Source organism: Equus caballus, chromosome 13, assembly GCF_041296265.1.
Source record: "Equus caballus isolate H_3958 breed thoroughbred chromosome 13, TB-T2T, whole genome shotgun sequence".
NCBI lineage: Eukaryota > Metazoa > Chordata > Mammalia > Perissodactyla > Equidae > Equus > Equus caballus.
The window spans coordinates 44,548,294-44,562,706 of NC_091696.1; the positions used below are offsets into that span (position 1 = coordinate 44,548,294).

General features: G+C 62.1%; 1 protein-coding gene across 1 annotated transcript in view; it reads left to right on the forward strand.

The window, feature by feature from the left end:
• LOC102148840 (uncharacterized) overlaps positions 1-14,413 on the forward strand; it is a 137,970-nt gene that overhangs the window by 111,540 nt on the left and 12,017 nt on the right. The window contains exons 51-62 of the mRNA XM_070231012.1: positions 1,060-1,173; positions 1,256-1,384; positions 1,869-2,030; positions 3,873-4,037; positions 6,519-6,687; positions 7,079-7,263; positions 7,487-7,579; positions 7,746-7,947; positions 9,196-9,380; positions 9,465-9,562; positions 12,302-12,486; positions 14,080-14,285. Of these exons, the coding sequence (XP_070087113.1) occupies positions 1,060-1,173; positions 1,256-1,384; positions 1,869-2,030; positions 3,873-4,037; positions 6,519-6,687; positions 7,079-7,263; positions 7,487-7,579; positions 7,746-7,947; positions 9,196-9,380; positions 9,465-9,562; positions 12,302-12,486; positions 14,080-14,285 (1,893 nt within the window). The remainder of the gene's footprint in view (positions 1-1,059; positions 1,174-1,255; positions 1,385-1,868; positions 2,031-3,872; positions 4,038-6,518; positions 6,688-7,078; positions 7,264-7,486; positions 7,580-7,745; positions 7,948-9,195; positions 9,381-9,464; positions 9,563-12,301; positions 12,487-14,079; positions 14,286-14,413) is intronic.

The window sequence follows — 14,413 nt, forward strand, 5'->3', positions numbered from 1 at the left end:
CCCTCTCTAAGCCTCAGTGTTTTCATCTGTGAAATGGGAGACCGTAGGCCAGTGTGTGCCAGTCAGAGCAGGAGAAAGACCCCGTCCAGACTTCAAGCCAATGAGTGAATGAAAAAGTAAGAGTTGTGATAGGCACTGTGAAGAAAGGAAAGATGATGCTGAGACAGAGAAGAATTGAAAAGAGGACTTTCTAGATGGGGGAGTCAGGGGGGCCTACTGGGGGAGGTGGCTTGTCAGTGGAGGGCCACAGATGAGAAGGAGCCAGCTTGTGACAGGTAGGAGGAACAGCAGCATTCTGGGGGGAAGGAACAGCAAGTGCAAAGGTCCTGAGGCAGGAACAGGCGGGAGCACTTCAGGAAGAGCTGGAGGCAGTTAAGACTGGAGGAGAGTAAGGGACGGGGGAGATGAGTTAGGGGAGGGACAGACCGGGCAGGGCTCCTGTCTCAGTCTGCTTGGGCTGCCCAAAGCTGGGGGGCTTCAACAGCCGGAATTTATTTCTCACCCTTCCAGAGGCTGGGAGTCCAAGATCAAGGTGGCAGCAGGGTCAGGTTCCGGGGGGAGCTCTCCTCCTGGCCTGCAGCCTTTCTGCTGTGTCCTCGAGGGTTGGGGGCCCTTCTCGTCAGGACACGAATTGCCTGTGAGGGGCCCTCGTGGCCTCATCTAAACCCAGCCACCTCCCAGGGCCCTGCGTCCTCAGACTGTCCCCCGGGGGTCAGGCTCTACCATATGAGTCTGGGGGACACAGTGCAGCCTGGAGCAGCCCCGGGGCCCAGCGAGATGCTTAGAGTTCGTTCTGGTTTTGGAAATGACACATCTGGGTGTTGAAAATGGGACGTTTTCCGTCTAAACCTTTCAGCCTCCCAGTCCAGACATGGCTCTGAGCTCCTGCAGACGTGGACAGGGAGGGGGGCGGTGTGTCCTCTCCCCCTGCCCCCCGGATCCCCCACCGGGGTGGGCAGGGGGCCCCCAGCTTCTCCCCCCCTCCCGCCCCCCGCCAGCCTTTCCACTCTGCAAACAGGGGGCGTCAGCCTCTCCTCTTCCCCCTCCACCTCAATGCAGGTGGAGCTTGCCTGGAACAGAGGGCCGCCCGTGACCTTGCATCTCACGTGGGCCAATGGGTCCTCCGAGCACAGCACCTCCTGGGAAGGCTGTCTGGCGGCCTCCCCGGGGCAGGTACGCACGGCCGGCACAGGGCCCCCCCTTCCTCCGGGCCAGGACTGGGCCCCCACGTCACGCAGCCCATCCTCTTTGTCAGCTCCGGGAAGCCTGGGGCCTGGGCGCCCTCAGGGCCTGTGGGGCCTTAACACAGACCCCAGCCGTGTTCAGTGAGCAGCTTGATCTGTCCTGGGACCATCGCCGGGTGCAGCAGAACCTGACGTACGAGGTGAGGGGGGCCTGGGGAGCCGGGTCCCAGACAGGCGACCCACGGGGCAGCCCCACCGGCTGCAGAAAGGGCCTGCTTCGGGGGCCACATGGTCCTGGGTGCAGGTGCTAGCTAGGAGACACGTTTCTCCGCCCTGAGCCTTGGTTTTCTCATCTGCAAAATGGGTGCAGTTGTCCTTCCCTGACTGGAGTGGAGGACAGCAAGGTGCCCAGCATGAGGGGAGCACTCAGGAGCCGATGGTGAAGGAGCTGGTGACACCAGTGGGCTGCTGGGGGTGAGGGGAGGTCCGGGGCTCAGGTTCCCATGGGTGTCACAGGCAGGGTCCCCCCAGCATCGCCACCAGCCGGGGGCTCCTGATGGGGCTGAGCGCTGTTCTGCAGGGCCCGGGGCACGGGGTAATGGGGATGCTTAGTCTGGAAGACTTCCCGGGGCGGCTTCCCTGCTTACGAGATGAGCCCCACTCCACGGTGCCCTGTTCTTCCAGAGGCTTCAGCCATCCCGGCCAGACAAGATCCGTGCGGAGGCCACCTTGGAGCACGTCCTCACGGCCCCCTGCACCACGCAGAACTTCTGGGGGACAGTGGAGACCGACTATGCCCACAGGCTGCGCCATTCCCTGCGCCTGGGGCTCTGCGGCCTGCCCAGGGTCAGTCTGTCCTGAGGAGGGGCCCAGGGACCCTTGGGTCGGGGGAAGGTGAGGAGAGAGGAGGACACCTGCCGAGCTCAGTGGCATGAGCCAGGCAGCCAGATGCTAAGACCCTGGCTCTGCATTTGCCGGCTGGGTGACTTTGGCAGGACTCGTCTCCTCCCTGAACGCCCAGTGTCTCATCCGAGGACGGAGGAAGCAGTAGGTTCCAGGACGTAGGGTGACTGTGCGATTCAGGAGATGTGACACAGGAAGAGTGTTTAAGACATAAACCAAGGCTGCTGTCATCATCACGGTTAGAGGTGAAGGATTAGGACCCCTTTCCCCCCAAAGTTCCTCCCCTCCTGGATTTGTTATCCGATTGATTGCTCCTTCCTCCCTCTTCCCCTCCCTCCCACTGACGCATCCACCACCCATCCATCCATCCATCCATCCATCCATCCAATCATCCAATCATCCATCCATCCATCTATCCACCACCCATCCATCCATCCATCCATCCATGCATCCAATCATCCAATCATCCATCCATCCATGCATCCATCCTCCCATCCATCCATCCATCCATCCATCCATCCATCCTCCCATCCATCCATCCATCTACCCATCCATCCATCCATCCATCCTCCCTTCCATCCATCCTCCCATCCATCCATCCATCCATCCATCCATCCATCCATCCTCCCATCCATCCATCCATCTACCCATCCATCCATCCATCCATCCTCCCTTCCATCCATCCTCCCATCCATCCATCCATCTACTCATCCATCCATCCATCCATCCATCCATCCTCCCATCCATCCATCCTCCCATCCATCCATCCATCTACCCATCCATCCATCCATCCATCCTCCCTTCCATCCTGCCATCCACCCATCCACCTTCCCATTCATCCATTCTCCCATGCATCCATCCATCCTGCCATCCATCCATCCACATTCGCATCCATCCATCTACGTTCCCATCCATCCATCCATCCATCCCAGGAGTCAAAAACTTTTTCTGTGAAGGGCCAGAGAGTAAATATTTTAGACTTGTAACAGTCTCTGTTACAGCTACTCAACCCTGCCATTGTGCCGTGAAAGCCCCCATAGATGATATGTAAATGCATGGCTGTGGTCATGTTCCAATAGAAATTTACTTACAAGAACAGGTGGTTATTTACAAGCCAGATTTGGCCCATGAGCCACGGTTTGCCAACCACCAGTCTGTTCATCCATTCATGAAAACATGTGTGGGGTTTACTAAAGCCAGGCCCTGTTCTAGGTTCAGGGACAAGGATGGTGAAGGGGACAGACGGGTGCCTGTCCTCCTGGAGCTCACATTCCAGTGGGTGGAGGAAGAGAAACAAGATGCGTATATGTGGTCAGGCGTGGTGAATGCTGTGAAGGAATGAAGCAAGGAGAGGGGTCAGGGGGCTGCAGGGGGCTTCACTGACTAGGGCAAGCTCTGCAGCAGGAACAGCCAGTGCAAAGGCCATGGGGCACGAGTATGCTTAGGGTATTTGAGGAACATAGGGCAGACCTTACAGCGGGTGCAAGGAGGTGAGGTTAGGAAGATAACGCAGACCTATAGGTCATGCCGAGGAGAGCAGCTTCTCCTCTAAGTGAAATGGGAAGGCAGAGGGCTTGGAGCGGGGGGATCATGTCTGATTTGCATTTTTTAAAGGTCAACCTTGTTGCCAAGTGGAGGAGGGCAGGATGCTGGGGCAGGAGTGGAGGCTGGGAGACCCACCCATAGGCTAGTGCAACAGTCCTGGCGGCCTGGACCAGGGTGGTGGGGGAGGAAGCCGTGCCCCTGTGCCTCCCTGACCGCTGACACCCCGCCCTCTCGTCCCAGGCCCTCTCGGTCTCCGGGGAGCACACCCTGGGCAGCAGTGGGCTCCTGCTGCATTCCCACTGCCAGCTGGGCCTCGCTCCGGACCCCGCCCACGGCCTGCACCTCAGTCTGACCCTCCGCAACCACAGCAGGCCCGGGATGCCCGGCTTCTCCGGGGAGCTGGAGGTGGGTGGTCGGGTCGGGGTTGCACGCCCCGTGGGAAAATGCCCTGACATCCATCCGTCTGTCTTTCTCTGGCCAGTGCGCCCTCACCCCCTGGGCGGCCCCGCCATCTAGTGGCCACTTTCAGAACTGCAGGCTGGCACTGGGTGGGGACAAGAGCTGGCCTGTGGGTGGGACCCCCCCTGGGCCTGGCCCAGCCCCGAGATAAAGCCCCTCCTCTGCTGCCCTAACATCCAGCCCTTCCTATAACCCAGAGGCAGCGGCTGGACTGCCCGGGTTTGAATCCCAGCCCAGCCTCTTCCTAGCTGGCAGCTTGCTTTGCCTCCCTGTGCCTCAGTTTCCTCATCTGTAAGTGGGGATCAGCTGTATTCAGAAGGTGGTTGGTGGGGCTCTGGGCACCTCTGCCCGCACAGCATGGGTACGCAGTAGGTGTCCATCAGTGTTGCGTCCACCCGCCTGTCTCCCTGGCTGGGTGACCTTGACCTTGACCTTGACCTTGTGGCCCTCCTCCAAGCCTCAGTCTTCTCTTCCCGTCAAGTGGGAACAAACTCCACCTCCTGTGCAGAGTTGTCGAGAGGAAAAAGAGACAGGTTCGCACAGCACACGCACACAGTAGGCGCTCACGGGATGGGTGATCCCGTCCAGCGTCTGGCGCTCGCTCAGTCCGTTTCCCGGCCCAGTGGCCTCGGCAGTTTTGAAAGAGCTTTTCCTCCCCAGGTTCTCAGGGCACAGCCTCCTCTCCCCCGTTTGCCAGCCAGGCCCCAGCCACCCCCACCTCTGTGCCCCCAGTGCCCCCAGGCCTGTCTCCCCAGAATCGGAGGCCGTGGAGCGAGCCCCGTGGGGCCCAGCTTGTCTCCTGCTGCCATCTCCAGTGTGCCGGCGGCCGGTCCGACCCCTTCTCGCTCACCCACCCCCCACCGCTTGCCCCATTTTGGGGTCCGTGGAGTGGACAGGGGCCTGTCCAGCCCCGTTTGGTCCTCATGCCAACCCAGTGGCCCCTGGGCAGAGGAGGGACAGGTTCGAGGAGGTCAGGGACTCCCCCTGCGGCCGGCCAGCGGGGCCCTCGCCATTCGGTGACTTAGGGTGCAGCTGGCACACAGGGCAGAGACCTCAAGCGTGGTCTGCAGACGCCCCCATCTGGCTCCCGCGGGCGCTGTGAAATCTCCTACGGGTTCCTGGGCTCCACCCCGCCCACCCACGGGGAAAGCTCGGGAGGGAGATTCTGGAACCCGCCCGGGAGTGAGCACCTGTTTACATCCTAGGGCAGCCGTAACTAATTACCCCCAACTCAGGGCTCAACACCCCAGAAGTTTCTTCCTTCATGGTCTGGAGCCTGGAAGTCTAAAACCCCCGTGTCAGCAGGGCCGCGCTCCTCCAGGAGCTCCGGGGCAAAGCCCCTCCCTGCCCATTCTAGTTTCTGGTGGCTGCCGCTGCACCCTGGCATTCCCTGGCTTGTGGCTGCATCATTCGAGTCTCTGCCCCTGCCATCTTCACGTGGCCGTCTGATAAGGACATTATCATTGGATTGAGGCCCACGCTAATCCAGGATGACCTCATCTTACCTTTATTACACCTGCAAAGACCCTGTTTCCAATTAAGGTCCCATTCACAGGTACCAAGGGTTAAAGCTTTATCACGTCTTTTTGAGGAACACAATTTAACCCATAACACACCTCCTACACATACACACACACACACACACACACACACACAGGTATTCTGATTCCTGGTAAATTTTGAGAACCCCATTCTACATCATTTTATAGATTTTGAAACTGAGGCCCAGAGAGGGTAACACACTTATTCAAGATTGCACAGCTCGTTAGTCACAGTGTCTGGCCTAGAATACAGGGCGGCCGAGTCCTGGCTGGAGGTGGCTCCCCCACCTCCCGCTGCTTCTCCGTCAGCCCAGTGGCCTCCTTCCTGCAGGGTCTCTCCAGGTTCCTTCTCTTAGGGCCTGTGAGGCCTTTCCTGCCTTTGCCCCACCTGTCCTGTGTCCCCCCGCTCCCCGCCCCCCCCAAGGCCGAGTGCCTGCAGGGACTGAGATAAACCGCTCAGTGACTGGGCTTTCTGCCAGGCGCCACCCACACTGTCTCCTTGAACTTGCTGAAACACGGCAGGGGTCCTCGTGCAAACACAGGAAACCTGTTCTGCAGGTGGACACGCCTGAGCCCTGGGGATGTGAAAATGCTGATGCCCGGGCCCCGGGGCCCCTCAGTCAGAATCTCTGGGCTGAGGCCTGGGCCACTCAGATGGCGGTGCCACTGGGTCGTTGGGCCCCAGCTGTGATTTTAATCAGCACTTTCTGCAGTGGGTCAGGATTCTGAGCCCTGGGACGGGGGTGCGAGGTCGGGGGTCCCAGTGCCCCCCGGAGACGTGGGGTGGGGGCGGATGTTGCCTTTCCCTCCCTGGGCCTGGGGCTGGCAGGGGACAGAGCAGGGGCAGCGGCCAGGCTGCACTCAGGCCTCTGCCGGCCCCTGGCAGCTCCTCGGCCCCGAGGCTCAGCGGCTCGGCCTGGGGGCCCGGGTCTCCACGTCGGCTTCTCAGAGCTTGCTCCAGCTGGAGGGAAATGCGGGCGACGGGGACGAGAGAGTGAGGCTGTCGCTGTCCCGGGCCCGCACCTGCCTCCAGGCCTCTGTGGCGCATGAGGAAGGTGAGTGGAGGCAGCGGGTGTGGCTCGCGGGCTGGGCAGGGCCCCAGGGTGGCCCAAGAGGGGACAGAGATCAGGGTGTCGAGGCCTAACCCTGTGAGGGCTCTGTGGCCCCCTCACCTTGGAAGTGACAGTGAGCTCCCTGTGGCCACCTGTACTGACTGTGACGTCAGGAGAGGCTGCGGGAAGAGTCCAAGTGGGCAGACCGGAGGTGGGGGATGGAGAAGAAACCAGGCTTCGGGGGTCAGGACTTGGCAGCCTAGTTGGAGGCCCTCCAATGCTGTGGCCTGTGGGCAATAGGGAGCTACAGAAGGCTGTGGAGTGGAGGAGTGGGAGCAGCGGGGAGCATGTGGACGAGTCCTGGGTGCAACAGCAGGTCCCCTCCTGGCCCCAGGGAGCCAAGAAGAGAGCGTGGTGCTGCGGGCGTGTGCCCACAGGCGGGCGGCTGAGGCGGAGGCCCTGATCCAGGCCAGTGGGCAGCCCAGCCAGCCCCTGGGACACCTGAGCCTGCAGGCCGCCAACCAGAGCCTGCGCTTGAGTGCACGTGGCTGCCCGGGGACCCTGCTGGGCCGCGTGGAGGTGAGCGGGCTGGGGTAGGGGGCTACCCTTCTCTCTGGGCCAAGGCCCCAGCACCAGGAGCCCTGAACCCTTTGGGCCTAGCAGTGCCCCGAAACCCAGCGGCAGGCAGCCCCCGGCGTGGCAGGCACGTCCTTGGGCCCTGCTGCTGGCATCCAGAACCTTCCACCCGCGTCATTCCTGCGAGGCCCCACTGGAGCCCCGGCCTGTCCCTCTGTGTCCACAGTCCAGGGTTGCAGCTGTGGGGTCCCACCTGCAAGCCCAGCTGGAGGAGAAGCTGCGAGGCTTGGATGCCTATGTGAGAAGGTTCCAGCACCTGGTGGGTAGACTGTGTTGGGGTGTCAGGGGTGCTTGGGGGACCGGAGGGAGGAAGGGGGCTCTGGGCGGGGATGCCCCTCTGGCCCATCCTGGCGCCATGCTCACCAGGCAGGAGGGCCTGCTCTGTGCCCTAGACCCCCACTGATCCCGCCTCACTCCCCTGCCAGGTGCAGCCGGCGGGCGCCCTGGATGGTGTGGCAGGCCCCCTCCTGCAGCTGTCACAAGCGGGGCTGGGGGCCATGCAGGCGAGTGGCTGGGCGGTGGCCGCGCTGTGGGGCCGGAGCCGGGCCAGGGCGCTGGTGCCCCACGTGCTGCTGCACCTGCAGAGGCCACAGGCAGCGCTGGACCAGCTGCGGGAGGAGCTGGAACGTGAGTGCAGGAGCCGGGGCGCCACCCTGTGCCCAGACCCACGCCTGACCCTGGGGCCACCAAACCCGGGCCCTCACGCTGGCCTGGGTGCTGTCTCAGTCAGAAAGGCCACCTGCTCTCCCGTGGTCTGCAGCCCAACTTCATTTAGACCCCCCGCCTTATTTCTCATGGACCCACAGCCTTCATAGTCTTTCGGTCGGCTGTCTCCAATTTCGCAGGTCTCCAAGCTGATGTCCCTTATGCCTGTTGCCTTATTTCTTTGGAGACTGCTGCCCCAGTTCCTTCAGTCCCCGCCTGATTTCTGTTGGGGATACAGCTTTATTGCTGTGAGGCCCGCTGCTGTAGGACTCCAGGGCCTGTTTGTGGTTCTGTGACAAGCACCCGTGTGTCCGTGCCACTTGCGCACTTATGAGTTACTTCCGTCCTGGTGACTGAAGAGCTGCTGCCGCCCCCAGCGCCCGCCTGGCGGTGCCGGGACCTCTGGCCTCCCCACTCCAGGAGCGCAGGGCTGACAGCCAGCCCGGCACCAGGCCGGGCATCCCTCTGACTGGCTGTGTTCTGTCACCCCTGCTGATGTCCCTGCGTCCGAGCCCCCTGGGCCACCCCAGGTCCGGCGACTCGCTGGGACTGACGGCCTCAGCACGTGCCATGCTCATCGCTGTGCTTTGTCACAGCGAAGGGAGAGAGCAGGGTCAGCCGAGGGGAGGGACCGGGGGAGGCGGAGGGAGACCAGCACAAGCTCAGTCCTCCCCGAGCCGGGGCACACGCACGCCCTCCACCCCCCAGCTTCGAATTGTGACCACACGTGTCAAGTGTAGTCTACCAGGGGGCTCTTCAGAGACCCCGACTCCAGGGTCTTCTGGGGGGCTGGTCTCGTAGGCAGCCTCTGCCTGGTGCACACAACCTTCCAGACCCCAGAAGGAGGTGGGCACGGCATAAACGGCACTGTTCGTGCAGTCTGGGCGCAGCGAGGCCCCCGCATCAGGTCTGGGAGCGCTGGGAACCCTCTTGAAATCCTGCTCCCAGACACCAGCCAAGGGCCGGCCTGTGTCCTTGCAGAGGGTGGGTCGCAGCCCCGCAGGCCGGGCTGACTCTGCTGCACGGTCTGTGGGGCCGTCTCCTCCTTCTGGGTAGTGGCCCTGTTTCCTGGAGCCCTCGGTCAGCGGGGGGCCTGGGATGTGGGCAGTGGCCTCCTGCCTGCAGCCGGGAGCCTGGAGGCCTCAGAGTCGGGGGTGGCTGCTGTTGCAGGGCCCCTGGCCACACTGAAGGACGCCTACCTGGAAGTGACGCTGCGGCCCCTGGACGAGGTGTGGCGGGAGCGGGCCGAGGAGGCGGGGCGGCGGCTGTGGGCCTGGGTGTCCGCGATGCCGGGGGCCTGGCGGCTGAGACCCAGCGAGGCAGCCCTGGAGGCCACGAGGGGCGCCCTGGAGCTGGTGAGGGGGGAGCGAGGGGGGGGGACGGAGGCCCCCGGAGGCAGGGATGGCCCCGAGGGCACTCACCGCCTCGTCCCTCTCCAGGCCGCCCACCAGATGCAGTCATGGGCCGAAGCCACCTTGTCCCGGTCCCTGAGGAGGCTCTGCAGACCCTTGCTGGACCTGTACAGCTTCTCAGCCAGGTAGCTCGGGGCCCCCCGTGTCCCTGCCCCAGGCCGGGAACCAGGCTGGATGCGTTTCCCCCCCACCATCTCATTGACTCCTTACAAGAACCCCGCCACGCGGACGTTTCAATCTCCCTTTTACAGATGAAGAAACTGAGGCTCATTCTTCTCTGCACAGATATGTTACAAGCACTTTCTCTGAGCAGGCGCCGGTTTAGGTGCAGCTGTGAATGACACAGAGCCTTGCCCCCATGCAGGCCACCGTTTACGTGGGGACGGGCACTAATCACACTAACTAGGTTATCCACACCGGCGGTGGGCAGACCTTTCTGTAAAGGGCTGGGGGTAGCGTTCAGGCTTCGTAGACCCGGCGGTCTCACACGTATTCTCCGGTTTGGTTCCTTAATACTCCCTTCAACGTGCAAGAGCCATTCTAAGCTTGCAGGACGTCCCAAAACAGGACACAGGCCGGAGTTGGCCCGCAGACCATAGTTTACCAACTTTTCATCTGGTACGTTAGGTGGCAAAGCCTACAGAAAAAAATAAAGGGGGACAAGTGGGCTGAGGGGGCATTTTAAACACCGCAGCCCCGGTCGGCTTCCACGGGAAGGTAGCCTGTGAGCACGGGCTGGAAGGAGGGGCGGGAGCGAACAGTGTGGACCCCATGGGAGGAGAGTTCCAGACGGAGGGCACAGCTGGTGCAAAGGCCCGGGGGTGGAATGCGCCTGGCCGGCTTGGAGGGAACAAGAGGAAGGTGGCGGTGTCTGAGAGGTTATGGGGTTCCAGGTGGCCGGGGGTGCCTTGTGAGGACTTTGGCTTCTACTCTGAAATGGGAACACACAGGTTTTGAGCTGAGGAACGACGTGGCCTACGTTTCATCTAAAAATATCCCTCTGGCCCTGGTGTTGAGAATAGACTTGGGGCAGTGGAGAGAGGCAGGGAGGTCCAGGCAAGCTGGGAGTGGGGCTCCACGGAGCAGCGGTGGCCGTGGAGGGGTTGCGAGGTGTCAGATTCTGGATGGGTCAAGCTCAAGGCTGTAGGATTTACTGATGGATTATGTAGGTGGTGACAGAGAGGAACTGGGGATGACACCAAGTTTTTTGGCCTTGACAACTGGAAGGACGGACAGAGGGTCTGTTTATGGAGTGATGGGGGATGGCCGGGGTGGGGGGCATTGGGGCTTTGTTAGCTCCCTGTTGCTGCTGAAGCAAATTACCACAAATTCAGTGGCTTCAAACAACGCAGATTTATTTTCCTGTAGCTCTGGAGGTCAGAAACGGGTCTCAGTGGGCCAAAGTCATGGTGTGGGCAGGGCTGGTGTCCCCTGGAGGTTCTGGGGAGAATCCCTCTCCTGGCCTTTTCCAGCTGCTAGAAGCTGCCCGCATCCCTCGGCTCGTGGCCCCTTCCTCCGTCTGCACAGCCAGCAGCATAGCATCCTCTCTTCTCTGACTTTTGTCCTTGTTGCTTCTGTCTCAACTCTGAGCCTCCTGCCTCCCTCTCCTAAGGTCCCTTGTGACTAATTGGCCCTCAGATAATCCATCTCCAAATCCTTAGCTTAGTCACACCTGCAAAGTCCCTTTGGCCGTATAAGGGAAGGAAGGCGTCCGTTCCAGGGACCGGGATGTCTTTGGGGGCTGTTATCCAGCCTAGCGTGGTGGGCGTAGGGGCGGATAGGCGATCCTTTCTGGACACGTTGAGCTCACGAAGCCATCGGAACACCTGGCTGAAGATGCCGTGAGGCAGGTAACATTCTGAGGCTGAGCTGTAGGGCAGCCTGCGAGTTGTCAGAGAAGTCTCGGGCCCTGAAGGAGCGGCAGCGCCAGCCTCAGCGACAGGCCCGGGGCCTGGGGCACTCGCCCCCCTTCCCCTCACAGGCAGGAGGCCCTCTAGGGACAGTGGCTTGGAGTGGGGGGTTCCCTCCTCCCTCAGCCGGCAGCCTCACAGAGCATCGGGCCGGGGGAAGCTGGGGCTTGAAGCCAACTCTGTCTAGGGCCACCCTGGCTCGGCTCTCTGTGCCTCGGTTTCCCTCCTGCTAGGTGAGAGGTGACGTGTGGCGTTTCTGCCAAGCGGTGGGGGCTCACGCTGGCAGGGCTTTGGGTGCTGTCAGAACACAGGCTGACGAGGGTAGCTGTAGACCGGGCAGGCTTTGGCTCGGATGGAGAGTGGCATGCCAGTCAGGGCTGGTTGAAGAGGGAAGGGGTGACAGTGTGGGATCCCATCACCTGGATGTCTCAGCAAAGGGGCGCCCCTGGATGCTGGTGCCATGAAAGGTACTCAGGCCATTTCCTGCCCCAAACTACAGGTGCCCTGGGCTTCTTGGGGGCAGGAGTCTCCGGGCCTCCCCCACCAGCCCACCGACACGGAAGATATGAGTATTTCCTGTCCCCCTACAACCCCAGGATGGCCTGAGTTCTCGGCTCCCTCAGATCCCACGAGGTTGACTTGACCCCCGTCCTCCATCCCGGGGAAGTTCAGGAGTCCACCAAGGGGAGAACTCCCCAGACCTCCCGCTCCACGTTCTCTTTGGCTCTGACCTCCCGTTTTGGCCGACACTCTGACCGCCCTGACAGTCCCACCTCCTGGAGGCCCCGTGTGGGCCCCACCCCCATCCTGGTCCCAGGCCCCTGGCTCGAGATCTGAACCTGCGTCCTTCACACATGACAGCTGCTCCCACCCCCGGCCTCCCTGCCGGCCCTCTGCTCCCCCGCCTCATCCTGCCATCTCCCCAAACAAAACCAGCTCCCTCCCTCCCTCCAGGAACCACTCGCTGGTGGTGACCCTGCCGCTGCTGCCCGCAGGGGACGAGCCCCTGGACGTGGCCCGAGTGACCAGCTACCTGGTGGAGGAGAAGCTGCTGCGGCCGCTCCGAGAGCTGTACCAGGTCAACGTGCTGGCCGAGTACTACCGGCTCCAAGGCCGCCTGCTGGACGGCCCCCCTGGATGTGAGTCCTGCGCCACGCTCCTCCCCGGGGACCCCTTTGCCCTTGGGATGTGACAGCAGGACCTTGCAAGGGCAGATGGAGAGTGGACCTGCTCCCGAGAGGCACGGGGAGCCCTAGCATCGCCGTGCTGGCCCATCTGGTCCCAGGCTGAGCCCAGAGGTGACTGGTTGCCCAAGGTCACGGAGGACGAGGGCTGGGCCGCAGCTCTGGGCTTCTGTCCGGAAAAAAAGGGCCTGAGCCTGGGGTGTGGCAAGTGACTGAGGAATCCAGGCCAGCTCCCTTCCTGGAAACCTTGCTAGAGAAGCAAAAGGTGACCTCTGGTTGTAGCCGGAAGGCCGCTAATTGAGTCCAGACTCTGGGTCGGGCAGGGCGGCAGGGCGGGCTGCGCCAGGACCACACGTAGCTCCAGGGGCGGGAGCCCCTGGGGAGTCTGCATGTGGCTCACACCCAAGTGTGACCCTGGCGAGGCTTGTCACCTCTCTGGGCCTTGGTTTCCCCTCTGAAACGCAGAGGCAGCAAGGAGCCTTATTCATACGGGGAATAAGCGTGAGACTGTTAGCAGCCAGTTCCTTGGGGCCGAGGAGGGCCTTGAGCTAGTGAGCAGGCGTGGCCCCCTGGGCTTGGCCAGGACAGGCACGTCAGAGTCGGGTTCCTCTGACCACACGGGGACCCGCGGAGGCTCAGGCAGGGGGTGCCCCCCCCCCCCAAGAGTCAGTGGTACTTTCGCATCCAGGCGGCGGGGTGGTGTAGGAACGGCCTGGTCTGCATCCCATGCGTATATGACCTTGGGCTGGCCTGTGACCTTCAGCTCATAGTACCCCTAGCTTCTCTTCCCCCAGCCCAGGCCCACGGATGCCCCGTACCCACCCCTCAAGCCGCTGCTCAGGGACAGCACTGGCCTGATGGGTCAGAACCGTCCCCTTCTCAGGCTGTCCTCTGCCCACGGTGAGGAGGGCAGAGCGAGGCCCCGTGGATGGAGCCTTTGGCCACACTCTTTAATAGCTCCACGGAGATATGATTCACATACCACACAGTTCTCTCCTTTAAAGTGTCTGATTCAGTGCCTTTGAGTCTGTGCATGGAGGGGTGCACCCCCCACCACAGGCAGTTTTAGAACATTTTCACGACCCCAAGGAGGCGCCTTGAATCTCTCAGCCATCTGTATCCCCCGACCCTTGACGACCCCCAGTCTACTTTCTGCCGCTGTGGGTTTGCCTATCCCGGACACTCTGTATAAACAGAATCGTGTGGTCCCTTGTGGCAGCTTTTAACCCAGCAGAAGGTTTTCGAGGTGCGTGCCTGTTTCAGTCCTTGCTTCCTTTTGTTGCTGACTGGTATAGACTGCTCCCCTCGGGGCACCCCCAGAGCTCCAGTCGTCCTGAAGCCTGGGGTCCCCGGGGAGCTGGCTGCTGGGCCAGGGAGGAGGAGCTGTGGGTAGACCCCGTCTCCCCCTGGGCTGCCCATGAGGACAGAGGCCCCAGAGCAGGCTGAGCAGGCCCTGGCCATCCTGGGGTGCCCTGTGGGCTCAGGGGCCCCCACTGCAGCGGGCAGAGCTGGCCCTGCTCACTCCGTCTTCCGGCCTCTTCTCCCCAGACCACGCTGTGGTGGCCGGGGCCAGGTACATGGTGACCTTCGATGGCCGGGTGTGGGGTCTCGGCGCCCCCTGCGGTGGCCTGCTGCTGGCCAAGGACTTTGCTCGTAACACGTTCTCACTGACGCTGAGCCGGGTGGGCTCGGGGCTCATGTCCCTGTCCGTGAGGCTAAACCACACGACCCTCGTTCTCTACCCGCACCTGAAGGTGAGTGTGCATGGGGGGAGCCCAGCCACCAAGGGGGCAGGTGGCCCAGAGGGACGACACTTTCCTGCCTTGTGTCCTGTCCGTGTCCCTGTGCCCTGGGCCGCAGACCCCTCCCACCTGGTGTCCCA